Raw genomic sequence first — 19,732 nt, 5'->3', positions numbered from 1 at the left:
TCTTATCATTTCTTTTCCTTGTCTTTTAAACCCGAGAATGCAGTGTTATTCTCACTTCACTTCAAGTTATTCTATAAATGGAGATAAAAATAAGAAGGATGAGAAAGATTTATAGTCACATAAAAAAACTCTTTATAAAATTAAAAATAAATAAATAAAATATCATAACTCAAAATTTAATAAAAAAACAAAAAAGTAAAAACACAAAAATATTTCCACCGTCTTTCTCGTTCTTAAAAAAAACACAATGTTGAGGGAAAAAAATCATTGTGCCTTTTTGTTTATCATTGTGTTTTGTATTCATTTTATTCATTAATTGTGTCTTTTTTTTGACATTGTGTCTTCTTTTCTTAAGATTGTGTTATATTAGTCAACATTGTGTTATATTTTGCGATTTATTGTGCTTTTTTTTTAGTTATAATTGTGTCTTTTGTTTATTTTCGTTATTGTGTCTTTTGTCTCTCCTTCTCACTCTTCTCATTTTTGTCTCCCTTTATATTTTAACTTTTCCCTAATTATTGGGTGGTATTATGCATATGGGTGTGAAATTGTTAGCTTGTTGACAAACAAATTTAATGTAAATTTCAAGAGTTTTGAGTTAATCAATTAATCGATGGTTTGTTTTTATCTTTCTTGAACGACAACTACTCTATTCCTATTAGTTACTCTTAACATTATTGAACTCGCACATTGTAGTTTGAGACTAGTGATGGCTTGTTTAGGGATGACTTATAAACACAATTAACCAAACAGGTGATTTTAAAATCTAACCGTGTTTAAGAATTTGCACGTTTTAGTTTTACACTTTTAAGAGGTATCATTCATAATACTAATGGTTTAGGCATTACATACAGAACTTTAATAGTGAAACGAGAATAGCTTCAGTTCTTAGTTTCGATACAGTTATTCGTAAACATGTACTTGCTATGTAAAGGTTTAACTTTAGTTTCGGCACCCATTTCTTAAGGTAATTTGCAGAGCCGGCTCTTGGGTTGGGCAACCCGGGCGCTTAATTTTTGTGGGCACAAAATTTTGTTATATATAAATTTTTTAAAATTTTCTTTATAAAATAGGCACAAATCTTAATCCTTTTATTAGATATTAAGCCCAATTTTTTCTTACCCATAACTCATTTGACATATTGGGTCTACAAGTCTTTTTATTTCGTTACTCGTTAGGGCCTAATGGCTTTTTAATGTCAGCTCGGCCGAGACATTTAAATTCTCGGAGACGGCCCTGGTAATTTGACACGCCCTAAAATGCATGTCTTAGACCATAGATTGAATTTGTAAATATCGCGCCTATGTGCCAATTAATCATTGATAAATCGCTAGTCGACACCTCTTTGATTAGTCGTCGATTAATCACTATGTGGGTGAAATTAGTCAAAATTAAAAACTTTATATATAAAGTTTGGTAAGATAAAAACTTCAATCTGATTAAACAATGTTAATCATGACTAATCGCCAACGAGTTCTACAACACTTGCTACAACCTATAAAGCGTAGAACACAACATATAAAGAAAACATCAACCACAAAAATACAACTTTTATAGCATAATGTACAACAACCCACATCACAAATTCACAATACATAAACCCAAAGCACAAACCAAACCCACCATAATCCACAGTACCTAAAACACATCTAAAAAAAAAAAAAAATCAAAACCAGCCTTGAACCACAGTAGAATGAAACTGCATCAAGACAAGCACCATCACTATGACCGCCGCCACCCCCCACGGCGAGCTTCCCTCCGCCGGCATCTGGTACCGCCGGCGGCGCTCCCACGGCGACAACCCAAACCCCAAAAACCTTTCTGGGTTGTCAACAGTTGAGAGCCATTTGACAGCAAAAAGCAGTACTAGTGGGGTTAGTAAGAGAAGCCAGTTGAAGCCTTCTTCAGTGGCCTCGACTGCCTCTTCGTATGACGAGTACCACTTGAACCCAAGGAAGAATAATATTACTCCCAGGATTAAAAGAACCGGGTATGGAAGTGGGTTTAGTGAGAAAGTGTCTAGAATGGAAGACCTTGTGTGTGACATTTCACCTTCACTGTGTTAATGGAAACTGGTTTATTTCAATCAGGTTGCTGCTTTTGTGATTGATCCAGTAAGTTGATGGATGGTAAGGTAAATCATATGTACAAGTTGTGATGCACGTGGTATTAGTGAGAATTAGTCTTTATGTGCTGAAATGACTATATTGCCCCTTGCCAACTTTTGTAAAGATTGATAGTGGGACCATCGGGTTTGGAAAAGAAAATAATTATGTCTTTTGATGTAACTTGTACTCTCTTTTTTTCCTTTTAAATGGGTAGGGATAATAATTGGATATTATATTTGATTTTGAAATGGTGATTCATCATCTATATTCGTCAAATCCAAACCCCATCAAACTTAGACGTAAATTAAACTGTATGAGAAATACCCTTTTCTCTCTTATGTATCCATTACACGAAACTAATTTTAAATTCACTCTAAAATTACATTTTAATAATTTCAACTTTCAAAACAATACTTCTTATTTCATAAAAGGATCCAACTTTCAAAATCTATCATGCCCATTGTTAACCTATCCACAAGAGATGGGTCATCGACGCATGTTTACCCATTAAGGGTTGGGTAACGGTGATCACACAGGGCTTATGCTAATCAATCTTTTTGGAAGCTTAAACCCGCTCTCACTAAGGAGACCAAATTATCACCTCCCCGTTTACTGTAGACAACACCAAACAAGTTAACATCCAACCTTGAACTGCTGATGGGGCTCAAACCTCTCTGTGTGGGTTTTGGTAGTGCGTTACTCCGATAAAACTTTTAGGAATATTAGATTTTAATAATCCCAACTTTGACTCATTGGCTGACGTCAATCTCAACTTAAGAAATAATTTCTGACAATCCCAACTTTCAAACTATTTTCTTCCACCAAGCTTTTTTTCTAAACGTTGATGATGAGGATAATGTTGGACCACCACATAAAAACAATTAAATAAAGAAGAAGACATTGGGACCCACAACCACCTTCACTACCAAATTACAACCACCACCACCCAACATCATCGCCTCCGTCGAAAGGACAGGCGAGGAACTCCATTTTCCACACACTTAGGTTGTGTTTGTTTTTGATTAAAACATATGCAGGAGGCTTATGTTTGCGGACGCGCAGACATAAGTTTCTGAAAACTGTTTGTTTTTTAAAATAAGATCTGCAAACTGCTTTTATGGTCTTAAAAAAGAAGCTATTGTTTAATTTCTTCACACATCTTCACACTTCTTAACATCCTATCAACACCCAATGTGCAACACCACCACCCATCATGCGCCGCCACCACCACCCACCGTCCGCCACCACCACCACCCACCACCACCACCACCGTCCATCACCGCCACCACCCACCGTCCACTACCACCACCACCACCCACCACCACCGTCTAACACCACCACCACCCACCCGTCGGCCACAACCATTGTCCATTACCACCACCCACCGTCCGCCACCACCACCCACCACCACCGTCCATCACCACCACCACCACCCACCACCGTCCTTCACCATCACCACCACCACCCACCTGTCGGCCACAACCGTCGTCACTACCACCAACCACCGTCCGCCACCACCACCACCCACCACCATCAGCGTCCATCACCACCACCACCTACCATCCGCCACCAACACCGTCCACCACCCACCACCATCAGCGTCCATCACCACCACCATCCACCGTCCGCCACTACCACCGTCCACCGCCCTCCACCAATTATTTTACTAGTCTACAGACGTTAAATGACTTATATCTACTGGATATGTATGATAGGTAACTAATTTTCAGCTTATGCAGACGATACCCAGTTTATAAAACAAACAGTATTATATTTTCAGATTGCAGACCTTCAGACTACATCTTCAGTTGCAGACATGAAATCAGATTGCAGACAGTTTTTGTCTTCAAAAACAAATAGCACCTTAATCTCTTCATATTTTCCCAGGAATACATACACATAAATGTGTTTGTATTGTTTAATATCATTCACTCAGAATCTCTTCAAAACGACACCAACAGCTTTTATCCATGATGATTAGCTAGATCAAATGCTCTCCGGCCTCCAAAGCCACCCAATTTCATCATGTGCTGGTTCAAAACTTCGGATCTCCTGATGAACAAAGTTCAGACGGCGACAGGTGGAGGTGGTGGAGCATCATCACAGCCAAAAGAGATAAGCAACTGACCCACATAGTGCCGTTGACTGAAAAAGACGTTGGGGTGCTGTTGTTCGAGACAATGTGAGCGGCGATTGAGGATGAGATAGTCGGTGATTGACGGGAGCAATGTCGATGTGTCCGTTGTTATTCGCTGGCGGTGAGGATCTTGACTGCCGACTGGTGATGGTAGGAGGTTGTGGTGACAGTTGGGTAGTGAAGGTGATGGTGGTAGGTCCAAATCTCTTTTTATTTGATTATTTTTAGATGGTGGACCTAAAATTATCCATGTCATCATCCACGTCATCGAAAACTATCGGAGTTAGACCTCATTAGGAAAAGACTCGATAGAAAAAAACATGTGGAAAGTTGAGATTGCCAGAAACCATTTCTTACGTTGGGATTGACATCTACCGATAGATCAAAGTTGGGATTATTAAAACCCAATATCCCAAACTTTTATAACTAATAATTCAGCTTTCCACTAGTTCAGTTCGATTATGATTACTCTTTAAATATGCTTTAACAAATTTGAATGACACATTTTGGTTTTGACCGGCTTATCCTTAAGTGATTCACCCAACTTTTAAAAGATGTCACAAGTTTCATTTCGGGTTTAAACCCAGCAGGTTTGTTCAATTTGCCAAACCATAGTCTAACTTGTAAAAGATCACTAACAAGTAAACCTTCTGTTTTATCGTAGTGTGTTTCACATAATATTTTAGAATTGGTTAACACTTGGTATAAATACATGAAATAGAGATATATATATATACATGAAATGGAGGTATAAGTACATGAAATAGTGGTAAAGAAACATAATATACATGAAACAAAGGTAAAAAGCTAGAACTATATGAAAATATTAATGCTGCAATTCGATTCGGTTAATTTTGGTAAACCGAGGTTACAAAAAATAACCGATGCCGATTTTCAGTTAATTTTGGTTCGGTTATTGCTCACCCCTAGCCAAGACTTCTAAGCCGAATCCAATGCTAAATACGATAATCAAGAAACAACTTACTAACAACCCTATCATCTTCAGATTAGCTGAAGTGCCAGCAGAATACTTTTTTACAATATCAGCCCATTTGCATTGCCCATCTGACAGATCCTTTATCACTGCCGCCACCTCACCCACCTTGACACGGATTTGAGCCTTGCTGTCACGCTCACGAATTGTCACTGATGACGTGGAATCCACGGTTACAGCAAATGGCACACCGAGCTCATCTGTTCTTGCGTACCTTTTCCCTATTGATGTACCTACAAATGGTAACATGTTAACATATTAGACGCCCGTTCACCTTTTACTTATGTTTGAAGTTGTAATAGTAAGACGATAATGAGTAGCAAAAAATATCTATTTCAATCCAATAGTTTTTAGAACTTGCTGTTTCACTACCTGATCCTTAATTCTCATTGCAGTCAAGTCCAACTGATTAACACTGAGAGTTACAGTTTTGTCAATTTACCAACATACCCTTCAACTGAGATCCCTCTCTCTCTCTATATATATATATATCGCTTTATATTATATATATTATAAATACCTTTAATATTACAGCCAAAAAAAACAAAAATTACATTATAATTGTACTTTTATATAAAATTCTATAATATAAAACATTAAAAGGTGTATTGGTACAGTGACTACAACTTAATAGAATACCAACAATGTTAATTCACTGAGAGTGAAACAGAAATTCATAAACTATTTTTGACTAACCACCCATATGAAAACCACAATTTACTCCCAAATGATAATTATCTTCATAAATCAATGCATAAAATAACCAAGAAAATACTCTTACAAAAATAATGGCATACCTGTAATATCTTTTTTGTTTGAAACCCCGGCTGCAGTCAAAGCTTTAGAAATCTGTTTGGCAACTTCCTCATATTTCTGATTTTGAACCAACGGGAAAACAGTGCATTTGATGGGGGCCACAAGAGGGGGGAACCGGAAAACATTCAATTGTTCATCACCAGCTTTGCTTGGTCTCATGTAAAACGAGTGTTCGTAAAGACAATAGATGATTCTTCCAATGCCAAAAGATGGTTCAATCACAGATGGTGTGAAAACTCTTTGGTGTTCCTTCTTAATTTCTTTTGCAATTGTCACCATGTTTTTCTTTAATGTAACTGTTTTTTGAAGAGTACAAACTTCAAATTCCACCTCCCCTTTGGTTTCTAAAGCTGATTTCATATCCATAGCCTCTTTTTCATTCATCGCCTATAAAAAAGCACAAGTTAAGTTCTCAAGCTTACCAGATTTGTTAAATAAAATGCGAGTCAGTAATAGAATATTAAAGGTCTGAATTAAGTGTTAATGGATTCAGATCCGTTTCGGCCAGATCTGCAAACACGCTAAGCTAATGGATCGTGTTTCAGTTGACCTGGCAGGTTTGCAGGTAGACGGTTTAACATCATTTATTATTATACTCTATTTTTTAGGACATTTTTTTGACATAAAACTAATATAGAATTTTATGGATAATAAGAATTGAAGGTTTGATCTGTTTCGGTCAGACCTGCAAGCACATTTAACTAAATAGATCGTGTTTTGCTCATCCTGGCAGGTTTCCAGATCTGGCATAACTTGTATGACACAACTTGGAACTAAAATAGCATATTATACCAAAACTTAACAAACATATAAGAAAAATAAGCATCAAATTTACAGCTAACACATAAATTTTATATATTACATCAATTTTTGGTTGTAGTTGTTCTAGTTCCAGCTGTCGCATCAACGCTTTTCATCATTTTGACTAAATTAGTAATACTTAACGTAATATATATGATTAAAGAAGCCACACTACAGATAATTACTTTTACATAAAGTTAATGTAACTTTTATCTCAACAATAGTGACAGTTAACCACCATACAATTTACTGAGTTTTCAGTTACTAATTCTGCAAGGAGTGATGTAAAAGATGAATAACATTACCTCGAGTGCTTCAACAACATTCTTTTGACTACCCTTGAAAGCAAGGCCAAGTTCCTTCTTAACAGGTGTAATAACCAGTTTCTAAAAAAGAACTAAATATTAGCACCGGCTCAGCTTTAAAAGACTAGACAGGTGTATTAACAATTAAAGTAGTACCTCGACTTCTTTTGGTTCTGCAAACTTCTCTTGAGCTACAAGAGCTACACCACTTTTGTCCTGTAAAATACAAATGAGATTTAATAAACAAAAAGCACGTTTAAATAACTAAATTTTAAAACATAATAATAAGCTACTCACTGTGTGTGCACGCAGATCATATGCAGATCTATCAGCAATCCCAACACACTCAATCCAACCATAAGAGGACTCGATTTCAGCATCCCAACAGTCTGCAGCGTAATGAGCCATCTCATTTGGAAGATGCTGTCTGAACCGCAAACGATCTTTGTCTATACCTAACCGTGTCAAAAACAAATAAACTCTCCCGATGAAGTATGCAAGTGTTTGATTATTCACAATCCCCTGTAGAAAGTTGAACAATGTCATATAAATTACATTTATATGGAGTTATGTTCAAAATGAAGTTGGTATAGTTCAAAAAAGATGGACTAGGTAACCTTAGAAACTGCTTCACCGAGACAAAGTTTTTTTGCAGACTGCCCTGACATTTGCTCATCCCTTGGAAACATGAGAAATTCAAGTTTTGAAACTTCAGAATACTTTGGATGTGATTTGTCATCAGGATCCACGAAATGCTCTATTTCCGCAAGGGTAAATTCACGAACACGTAGAAGACCTTGTCTAGGAGATATCTGAAAAGATCAAAATATAAATTAACTTCCAAAATACTAATTTAAAAACATTTCAGAAGTTTGAATAAGTAGTAGATGATATACTGAAGACGAAATAGACAGAATAATATCACATATTATGACAAAAAACTACACTTGCATACTTTTTACAAACCAGATGAAAAAAAATGGTCCACATGTATTTAAATCTCAAATGTTATACAAATATGTGGAAGTGTAAAAACTCTCATTGCATAAATAGAAAGATGATGCAAGCTACAAGAACATCAACTTCCAAAAATCATTTTATAAGAACAAAAATCTGAAATCAAGTTCTCAAGATAGCAATTGACCTCGTTTCTGAAAGCTTGACCAATTTGAGCAGCAGCAAAAGGAAGCTTGTTCCCATTGTAATAGTATAAGTCTCTGAAGTTAACAAATATACCTTGTGCGGTTTCGGGGCGCATATACCTGAACAATATCAAGAAAAAAATTGTTGCATAAGTAAAAAATGTGCAAAAAGGTAAAATCATCGCAAATATGATTTGTAACAAAACATCACTCACCCGGTGCTCGCACCAGATGGACCAATTTGAGTCTGAAACATAAGGTTGAACGGATAAGGATCTGAAAGAGGATTCTTGGTATCTGGTGCCACTATACCATACTCCTTAATCTTGGCACCAAGTTGTTCACCAGAAAGATCATCAAGAACCGCAAGAACATGTTTCAATTCAGCCGCCTTGTCAGCACTCATAGTCAGGTCATTTTCAAGCTTATCCTTACAGTAATCTTTAAGCAAGTGATCAGCTCTGTAACAATTACCAGTCATCTCGTCTTTAACCATAAGGTCAGTGAATTTATCAACATGACCAGAAGCTTTCAAGACAACCTCAGGAGTCACGCATGGACAATCAACTTCTAGCATATCCTCTTCAAGTACAAAATGCTGACAAAAAAATTGACCAACAATATTAGGTATCTATATGCAACATCTCCAAAAGATATGAATCTTTAGTATGCACACAAACTTTTCAAACACAACAAAAAAAGCTTCATACCAAAATTTTACCCAAATACTAAAATTTGCTATTTTACTATCAATGACATAAAGAACAATTTATTTTCCTTCTGATTCAAAATCCACGCTGGTTATAGTAGTTGTAGTGTTGTATAGGGGCGTGCATGAAACCGAAAAAACCGATCTGAAACAAAACCGACAGTTCAGTTTTATGTTTTTAAAAAACCAAACTTACAATTTGGTTTTGGTTTTGCAAGTAACACAAATATTTTACCAAATGTATAATAATAAAATAGTTGGTAATTAACAAAAAGATTATAGCCCAAACTGAAACCCAAACCCATAACTGAAAAACCAAAACCGAACCCAAACCCAAACCCAAACCCATAACCAAAACTACAAAACTGAAAAGTTTTCAAAAGTTCAAAAACCAAAGTTTCGGTTTAGCCCAAAACCAACACAACCAAACCGTGCACACACTCTTATGGCACACTAATAAAATCCCAGTAAGCCTAAACAGTAGACAACTTTAGAGCTTAAAAAAGTTACCAGGACAAAATTATTGGACACACTTATACTGTATCACTGCATGGTTTTTAAACACTCCACTCCTTGTCCAAATTTCTCAATATATTTAGCCTACACTTTTTGACTCTAGATGTCAAATTACTCAAATTATTAATATATTTAGCCTCCTCTGCTTCCGGTGTCCATTTGAAATGCGCCTTTTTCAAGCAATTTCGCAATGTTGACACGAATGGGTAAGATTTAGCCGCATGATTTGCCAGAAATCTGTTTAGGGCCACCAGTCTTTCATTCAATGTTTGGACCTATTTTAGTGAAGATGGGGAGGGCATCCAGGCGATGGCTTGCACCTTCTCCGGGTTTGCTTTGAATCCCTCCCTGGTGACAATCACTCCTAGAAACTTTCCTTCTTCCATGCCGAAAGGGCATTTCGAAGGGTTAAGTTTCATGTTTATCTTCCTGAGTGTGGAGAAAACGTCTTCGATATCTCGAATCATTTGGTCTTCTTCTACACTCTTGATGACCAGGTCATCCATGTACACTTTCAAGTTCTTCCCGATCTGACCTCGGAAAGTGTTGTCCATCAAACGTTGATACGTGGCTCCCGCATTTTTTAGACCGAATGGCATCATCTTGTAACAGAACGTGCCTTGGTCGGTTCGAAAAGCGGTTTAATCTTCATCGCGGGCCGCCATACGTATTTGGTGGTAACCCTTGTAAGCATCTTGGAAACACTTGAATTTGAAGGGTGCCACTGCGTCTACCTTGAGGTCGATCTCTGGAAGCGGGTAACAATACTTGGGGCAGGCCTTGTTCAGGTCCTTAAAATCGATGCACATCCACTTTGAGCCATTGCTTTTAAGGACCATCACCGGGTTCGTGACCCAAGTTTGGTATTGAATCTTGCGAATAATCCCTGCGTGTAACAGGTCTTGCACTTGCTCATTCATGGCTTTTGTCTGTTCTGGACCCATCTTCCTCTTTTTCTGAACGATCGGTGTATATGCCGGGTTAACCCGCAACCAATTTCTGAAATGTCTCAAGGGACGCCCGTCATATCCGAAGGTTTCCAGGCAAAGATATCTGCGTTTTTGATCAACAACTGTTTCAGGAAGACGCGCACCGTTTCTGAAACAGTGGCCCCGATTGTGACGGTTTGTTCTGAATATTCCGGATTGACGACACATTTTTCGGGTTCTGTCCGCAGTGCCTCTTTGGGTACCTTTGCGGGCTTTGATCCCTCTGTTGCGTAGCAATGTTTGTTGACTCGGATGATTGCTACTCCTGTCCTCGTGGGGACACCCACTGCACCATGTGCTGTGGAAGGATTGGCGTTGAAGTCACCAATCGCTTCCCGCCCCAAGATTATGTCATGTTTGGATCTCGCGGGTAGGACGAGGAACTCGACATCCTCGGTCCTTGAGTGGATCCCGTCACTCAGTGTGAAAGGGAATGTTATGACCCTTTTAGGGTGCATAACCTCGTACCCAAATCCAGAAATTGGGGCGTGCACAGGTTTCAGCTTGGCTTTGTCTTCTTCATCTAGCTGCTCAAAACACTGTTCGTACATTATATCTGATGTACTTCCAGTATCGAAGAAGGCATACTGAGATCGATAGTGACCGAACAAAGCCGTGACGATTATAGGTTGCTTCATGCATGGCCCTCCTTTCACTCTTGGAAAAATTACGGGTTCATTCTTCCACTCATCCTCATCTGCTTCTCTCCGCTTGAACTTCCGAGGGGGTCCTCCCTGGATCATGTGTACATTTAAATCCTTAATCTGCTTTCGTGAGGGACCTTTGTCTGCGGGGGCTTTGTTCTTCCGCGGACCTTGTCGTATATTTTTGAGCAGATGATCAAGTTTTCCGGACTTGATAGCGGATTCGATCTCATTTTTCAAGCTTATGCACTCATTCGTGTCGTGTCCGATGTCCTCGTGGAACATGCAATGCTTGTTCGGATTCAGGTTTACCCGTTTGACCAATGGTTGAGGTTTCCTAAATTCGATGTTCTCCGTCGTTATGATTTCGGGCGGGGTTTTATTCAAGGGTGTCCAATGTTGTCGATCGGACTTGCCCGCTGCTCTATCTTTTTTTTTTCTGCCCGATCAGTGATCTGGCGTCAAACTGTTTTGAAAGGCTTTTCGCGGGTTGTATCCTTGACCATATTGAACCCTTCTGTTCCCTTTTTGACTGACTGTTCCGTGGCTTGGTTCTTGTTTGTTGCTTTGGTGCCTCTCGCCCTAGCAACTTTTCTATGGCTGCGAAGACCTTAGCCGCGGACATGATCGCGTCCCAAGTCTGGGGCATGCCATCCTGACCTGTTAAGCATCTGACCATCTCGGGGTTCCTTGCGTTCACTCGGAACACTCCCCGCAGCATGTCTTCACTGATTCCACCAATATTCAAGCTCTTGTTGTTGAATCTTGTGATGAAGTTTTCCAGTGATTCGTTATCTCGTCGGATAACACTCAGGATTTCCGACTCATCTCTGGTATGCTTACGTTGCTGTCTGAAATGTTGCGAAAACTTTGCTACCAGGTCGTCCCAGCTGCTGATTTGACCGTCCGGTAGTTTCTCAAACCATTCTCTGGCTGCTCCTGTTAGTATCAATGCGAACATGTGACACCAATAGGGCAGGGTCCATCCGCTTACTCCCCAAACCGCTGTGAAGTTCAACAGGTGATCCCTTGGATCAGTCATCCCGTTGTATTTTTCCCAAATTGCTCGGGATCTTAATGTTAGTTTGGAAAGGAGCGGTTGCTATTCGCGGAATGAACTTCGATTTTTCTGCGAATGCAGTGGGGCGGTATGGCCTGGTGAAGTCTTCTTCCGCATCGCTGAAGTACTCAGCATGCTTGGCTAACGGCTTGGGATGGTTGGAGGTTTCCCTACCATAGTCCCAACTACCATCACTCGCGTAATCTTCCTCTTGAAACGTTTCTTTCTGTTGAGTATCTCGTGGAGTTCTGTGGGACATAGTACGCTGGCTATGGTAACTTCTTTCGCGGCTCTTTGCCAGTGAACGACCAGCTGATCTAGAGTTATCTTCCAACTCTAGATCTTGACTACGTCGTACTGGTGGCGGAGGTGGGGATGGCGAGTCGTACGTCAGCGTCCTGGCTTGGACCTGATCTCGCCTCACTCTTCGCTCGTACTCCTCTTTCAGCCGATATTTCTTTTGTTGGTTCCACTCTTCTGGGGTGAGAGTGCTTTTACCAGATCTGGCTTGATAAGTTCTCGTTTCGTCCCCATCGTATCTGGGAAACTCTCCGGCTCCGTTTTCCAGAGCCGGGGTTAGAGTAGTCCGACGGATCTCGGTGACTTTGTGTCTTGAGAACTCTCCGGCCCGGTCTTCCCGGACCGGGGTTCTGGTGTTCCTGCGTGGTGCAAAGTCTTCAAATGTTGGGACCTCTCCGGTCTTGTTTTCGAAGACCGGAATTCTAGTGTTCCGGCGAGGTTCCTCCGACACCTGTCTTTCATAGATTGATTCGTCCAGAATTTCGGTACGACGGGGCCTTGCCGGAGCAGTAGAAGGCTGTTGGTTCTGACATATTTCAGATCACAGTGAATCGAAAAAACCGTAAAAAACCGTGTATCTAGCTAAAACCAGATGGCACCAATGAAGAAACACTTAGTCAAACTGGATAGTCCGACCAGGTATTTCCCCAGATGCGAGTATACTGAAGTGATGAGAACAGATCCAAGCTGATGCCTTCAAAACAGAACATCTCTCGTTACGGGAAGGACAGAGTGGGGGGTCTTCCCGTAACCACCCTCTGGCGTGAGAATAAGTATCATACTTTGATTAGAATAAAGTAAGACACAATATGTATTTGCTTAAGGCTTGAGAATGTGAGTGAGTACCTTGAAGAGATGATCTTCGTATTTATAGCCGAAGCGGGAGGGAAGGTGATTGGTGGAGTTGTCACTATCTAGTTTTTCCTTCTCTGCCTGAATGGACACGTGTCGGCCCGTTGTTGGATGTGACAGCCTGGACCCGCTTATGGTGTAGCCATTATCTGTGCACGTCGTGGGATGGCCATTACGTGTCCAGGCGTCCTCTGTCCATTGGCCGATGTCGCTATCAGGAGGTTTTGAGGGAATCTTCTAGAAATAGTTTGTTACAACTGCTCTTCCATATCACGTGGGGATCATACGTGTGATGAGTCCCTTGAGTTGTTCGTGGATTCCTTCCGCGGATGCTTGCGTAACCATCCGTGGATTATGACGGAGTTCCACGAAGTATCTTGGGTTGTGGATGGCTTTACCAATCCACTTGTTCCTCGTGCGGATGTCTTTTGGCGATCCGCGGGTTGGTTGATGGATCCGTGGGATGTGGATGTCTTTGACGATCTGCGGGTTGGATGAGGGACTCGCGGGTAGCTTTGCTACCCTCTCTTTGTAGTTGGAAACTTGTGATGCTGCTAACTGTCTTTTTCAAGAGGTAGTCATATGGAACTGGCTGAATTATGCTGCTCAATCATTTCTTCTAATTTAGTTTTCAAAAAGTAATTAGTTGCCATAACAGCACCACTGCATTTGGATGGAGTTTTTGTTCTGGGAAATCGTTTTTCTTATCATATCTGTTTTGAAGGGCTGTGTTAGTATGGTGATTTTAATAGTACAAATGTTATCAGACTGTTGTATAAATGTAACGCATAATTATGAAAGTAGTAAGTGTGAATTAGCTGCAGTGTTGCATTTTCACAGAGACCTAGGTTGGCCCACCTCAATATTAACATAAAAATCAATTACCAAAAACATTAACAACAAACCTGTAAAAAAAGAAAAAACAACTATCACCATCAATCAGAGAGCCGAACTCTCGTTTTAATCCGATAACAACATTAACTTAACATCTAGCACCACAACCATCCTACCAAACTGAAAGTTGTTATTCAAACACAAAAACATAGTAACATATACAAACCTTAGAAAACTTTTTTCGGCACCAATTTCCTCATTTATACTAATTAGATAATTTGTGAACCTAACTATTTTTGGAACCGATAATCTATTCAAAATACAAATCTCCTTTGTCTACTATTTTCTAAAGATATTCCCAATCTTATATATATGTATATATATGTATGTATATATATATATATGTGTGTGTGTATAGTAACTTTAGAATAAAAAGTAAAACTTTCCTAGGAAGTGTAAGAAATGGTATTGACCATTAGATAAAATATAACACATAAGGGTAGGATTGTCAAGATAAAATTTTATTAATTTTGGAATTAAAATATGTATTTATGGAGATCCCTATATTTATGTTTAATTTAGTCAAAGTATCAAAATTGATTGGAATATTGATTGCATTATTTTTTAAAAATCGTTCTGTAACTTTCATCAATATATTCTTTTAAAAATATATACTAATTATTGATTCATTCTCCATGCATACACATCAATAGTCACGAAATCAACGTGGCTAATTATAACATCGAAGACGACGAACAAGATAATTTTATTTCAGAACTATGTATATGATGTTGTAATTGTATATGATTTTAATCTAATGCTTTGTAATCCATATATTTTTATTGTCATTGTGTTATTGTTCATGTTATTGTGTTATAGTTCATACTTTGATAGTTAAAGCCTTTAGTAGTTTAAATATATCATGTTCATCTTCATATAGTGTGTTATTGTTCATCTTCCAACTGAGTGTGTTTTGTTCTTGGTGTTTTTGGTGTTGTGTTTTAAATTTGGATTAAAATTTGGCGTTGTTTTTAAATTTTGATTACTATTTGATTTAAAATTGTGACATCCGTATTTTTGAGAATAATAAATAAAGGAAAATTTATTATTTCATGTGTGCCGATATTTAATTTCATAAGTAATAAAGAAAATTTCGTTTATCTAGTGGTGTGTTAATGTTGGTTTATATTGGGTATGAACATAAGAATGGGCTAGGGAATGGGTATAGGCCTTAAGGCCCATAGACTAGGAGTATATAAACTCCAAACTCAATACTCTCACTCATTCTCCACCACCCTATTTCCATTTACACACACAAGAACACACACATATTCTCTCTCAAACTTGGATCCAAATCCGAGCCAAAGGATGGGTAAATCTCGTGTTTAAACATCATTAAACAACAAGAAACTTGTGTAGATTTGCGGGTTGGTTGAGACCATAACGTGAGTTCGATTAAAAAGGTTACGTTTTGAGGTCGGTTTTGACATGCAACGTGGTATAATAGTAGATCGGGCTGTAGGATGTAAGAAAAACATAAACTTATTGAGCCGCAACCTAACGAGTGCGATATAGGAAAAAAAACTAGAGTTCGGGCTATGTAAAACGCGAGTAGACAAAGTCGTTACGACCCAGAACTTACCAGAAAAGTAAAACGGGTTGCAAAGATGGGTTCTGGAGGTTATTAGACGAAAATATGATAAAATAAAGAAAACAAAATTCTGATCACACGGTAAAGAATCGCATCGCATAGCCATGGGATGCGAATTGTTGGAGAAATGCGATGCGACTGGTTTGCATCCAGGCGATGCGATTCATTTGTTCCATACGATGCGATTCAATTGCTCCATGCGATGCGATTCATTTGTTCTATGCCATGCGATACGATTGGATACTCCATGTGGTTTCTTTCCTTCTGAGGAGTGGTTTCTCCCGCTTTTTGGGTCACGTTTTCTTGTTTCTTGATTTTCCAAAGCTTCTTCCACTCGAAGGGTAAGCTTTTGTTCTTTCAAAAACTTCCTTATGAGCTTCTTTGCCTTGATAGCATTCATGTAACCCGAAACATGCATCTTTTCTAAAGTACCACTGTAGTTTAAACATTCTTTCTTATATCTTTCCATGAAGATTCGGAGGTCCTCATGCTCCTTTTGCCTTATTTGGTGTAGGACCGCAGCGTCCTTGGTGCACCTTCTTTGTTGGGTAAAGTTCGTCAGGAAGCTTTAGTACAGGTAATCAAAGGAAGCTATGCTTCTTGATGGAAGGGAATTGAACCAAAGCATGGCAGGTCCTATAATGGTTTGCATGAACATGTGACAACATTCACCATTGTTCCACCTTCCAACGGTAGCTGATCCCGTCAAGATTTGAAGGTGATCTTCTGTTCCATCATAGGTCTTTATGTTGGCTGGCATCTTGATTTTAGTTTGGAACATAAAGTTGGCTATTTGTTTAGAGAAGCATGACAAGGTTGAAGGCTTGTATGGCGGATAAGGTTCTAGATGTGTTAGGTCACCTATACTGGTAGTGACAATACTTGGAACTTGAGTCACCACAGGTTGGCTTGTGACAGGGAAGCCTTGAGAAGCTTGTCACTGTAAGCTTCCTGGCTAAGGTTGGCCATATTGGGACATCATGAGGGCAGCCATATGAGGATACGTCATGCCGGGTAGCACAAGACCTGGTTGTAAGTAAGCTTGTGGCATGGAACATGTAGCTTCTACTATGGATGGGGTCATCATAGTGCTTGCCATGGGGAGTGACATCAGAGCTTCTGCCAAAGAGGTGCAAGTTGGGGGAGGTACCCATGCAGGTAAGCTTTGAAAAAAGCTGTTCCATGGTGTACTCTCCTACTCCGTTAGGAGTGATGGGTGAAGCTATAAGGCTTAGGGGCTGTTTGGGATTCCTTATTTTCACCTCCTAATAACTTATAATTAGAAGTCATAAGTTACAAATGTGTAACTTATCAACACTTCTTCTCACATGATAAGGAAACCCAAACACTTATTTTTAACTTATCATAAGTCATAAGTTACAAGGAGATAAAAATAAGGAATCCCAAACACCCCTTAACTCTTTCTCGAGGAGAGTTCATGTTTTCATACTCTTCGGCTTGTGAGCTGCTGGGTGACGGGTGGATCATAGAGCCACCCTTAAGTGTTGTAATTTCTGTTAAATAATGTGCATTTATGTTTAATTTCAAGTACTTGGATTACTACACTATATCATGTGATTGTAGGTTTAAAAAGCTAAAGGACGGCGTTACAAGACCTTAGGCGAAAACGGTGAAGAAAAAGGAGCTGGAATGAGAAGATTATGAAGAAAACAAGAAAATCGGGAGCCAGCCCCACCGTGGCCCATGGTTCATACCGTGGACAACGGTCCATCTGAAGCAAAACAAACAGATTACACCGTACCGTGGAAGAAGGTCAGGACCGTGGTCCACGGTTGGGACCATGGCCCACGGTCCGAATGTAACAGCTGACTAATTTAACTTTAATTGGCCATTTTAGGCAAAACTTTTCATGATCTTTTGATCAAGAAACTTGAGAGAACGAATTCTGGGAGTAAAGAACAATATTTGGTGATTGGTAATCATTGTTTTGTGCATTTTAATTCATTTTGATGTTGCATACAATTGATATTATGATGATTTCTCAAACCATGAGTGGCTAATCCCTCTTGGTGATCATCTTGGATGTAGGGTTTAATTGATACACTATGTTATGCTTTGAATTCTAGAATAACGACTTTGCAATGTTTGTGAGTTGTTATGGTGTTTGGTTAATTGTTTGTAAATTGTTGCTTGTTTGATCATGATTTAAACCATACGTTCTTGGTGTCATTGGCAATTGAGATATCATGGGAAGAATTAGGGTTAAACATTAGTCAATTGATTATCGGGTAACAACCTTGCATTTTGTTAATCCAAGTACTTAGTTCCCTTTTATCACAAACAAGTGAACAAACATGAACTATGTCTAGGTGGTTCGTTCTAGTAAGCATGAACATTAGTGTTGATTTAAACATGAAATCTAAGATGATCGCTTTCGTTTAATTTGTTTACAAATCTCGATAGTTGTTTTGCAATTGTTTATTTTATTTTAGTTAATCTAAAAAAAACCAAACAATCAAATCTGAATTTACTTTTATATAATTTTAGTTTAATTTTTTTTTCTGTTATAGCTACTGGGTAACACATATTCCATAAACTCTTCGTGTTCGACACCCATTTACCACTATCTAATTAGTGTATTTGGTTTATTTTTGTGCGAGTCTTCGACCTAGTGTCAAATTTTGGCGCCGTTGCCGGGGAGTAGTGCGCAACGTGTGTTATTTTTGTAGTTTTTATTTAAGTTGTTATTGTCAGTTTTACGCGGGTTGTGTTAGTGTGCAGGTACTTACAGGTATATGCATACAAGACGCTCTCGGTCTTCATCACCCTTAGCGTTTGATCCTGAAATCGAGAGAACCTTTCGTCAGAACCAGATTCCGCAATGGGAAAACAAGGTTATTGGGTCGCCAAGCACAAAAAGTCGAACAACTGACATCACAATCATGGTTTTGGAACAAACCGTACCGCCAATGCCACCACCCATTAATTCACCAAACCCACCATCTACTGTACCCATTACCACCACCAATTCCACAAGTGAACCTACTTTAGCTGTGTTTAGCTTTCAGCCACCAGTTAACCTCCCAACCTTGACAAATTTCATGCCTATTCAAGGACAATCATCAAACTCACCACAACAAACATCCTTCCAATCTCAACAAAATCCACTTTATCAACAACCATACACATTTACCCAAGACCCACCCATAATCCATACTTCACCGGGTCAAAGATCGGGCCCGCATTTGTTTGGTGGGCCACGGTATGGTGATGGCAATGAAGGGTATGAAGAGTTCGAAGAAGGTTATTCAAGTGGGGTTGATGGGAATCAGTTGAGGATTCAAGGGCAGTTTGGGTATGGATCCGACTTTCAACCGCAACAACAAGTGCAACAATGGGGTGGACCACATGTCAATCAAATACAACAACCACAACCATTGCAACAAGTTCCACAACAACCGCAATTTCAACAACCAAATCCCCAACCACAAGTTCAACAAAATATGCAACAAAGACCCATTTACCGACAAATGGGTCAACCAAGAGTACCATTTGGGGGTACCAAGAAGACATGCAAGGGAAATGGTTAGGGGAATATAGGCTCATTTTCGACCGATCATCACCAATAATCCATCTCCGGTGGTTATTCCTCAAAACCAAAATGGAAGAACGTTTGAGGTGAGAACTAATGCACTCCTATTTTCATTTGGAGGCATATGACTCTATTTGCAACACGATTGGGGGTCAAGGTTTTACACCGGATGAGGTGAAATTGGTTTTATTTCAATTCTCGTTGGAGGACAAGGCGAAAAGATGGTTTTACACATTGCCATCCGCATCGATTTATACTTGGGCCGAGATGCAACAAAGGTTCTCAGAAGAGTTTTACACGGCCCAAAAGACTAATGATGCG

General features: G+C 39.2%; 1 protein-coding gene across 1 annotated transcript; it reads right to left on the bottom strand.

Moving 5' to 3' along the window:
- Positions 1–1,666: 1,666 nt before the first annotated feature.
- On the bottom strand, positions 1,667–10,130 carry LOC143567458 (glycine--tRNA ligase, mitochondrial 1-like). The gene is made up of 10 exons (XM_077053876.1): positions 9,849–10,130; positions 8,519–8,934; positions 8,306–8,423; positions 7,779–7,973; positions 7,459–7,683; positions 7,318–7,377; positions 7,162–7,242; positions 6,037–6,442; positions 5,231–5,472; positions 1,667–1,942 (listed from the first exon to the last, which is right to left on the bottom strand). The coding sequence occupies exons 1-10, from the start codon at positions 10,128–10,130 to the stop codon at positions 1,667–1,669; spliced, it is 2,301 nt and encodes a 766-aa protein (XP_076909991.1).
- Positions 10,131–19,732: the final 9,602 nt, after the last annotated feature.

Source organism: Bidens hawaiensis, unplaced genomic scaffold, assembly GCF_021521415.1.
Source record: "Bidens hawaiensis isolate Kalapana, Puna unplaced genomic scaffold, B.hawaiensis_p1.1 tig00023406_1, whole genome shotgun sequence".
Lineage (NCBI taxonomy): Eukaryota > Viridiplantae > Streptophyta > Magnoliopsida > Asterales > Asteraceae > Bidens > Bidens hawaiensis.
Note: the sequence above shows the minus strand (reverse complement) of the source record. Positions and strands in the feature narration are given on the sequence as shown.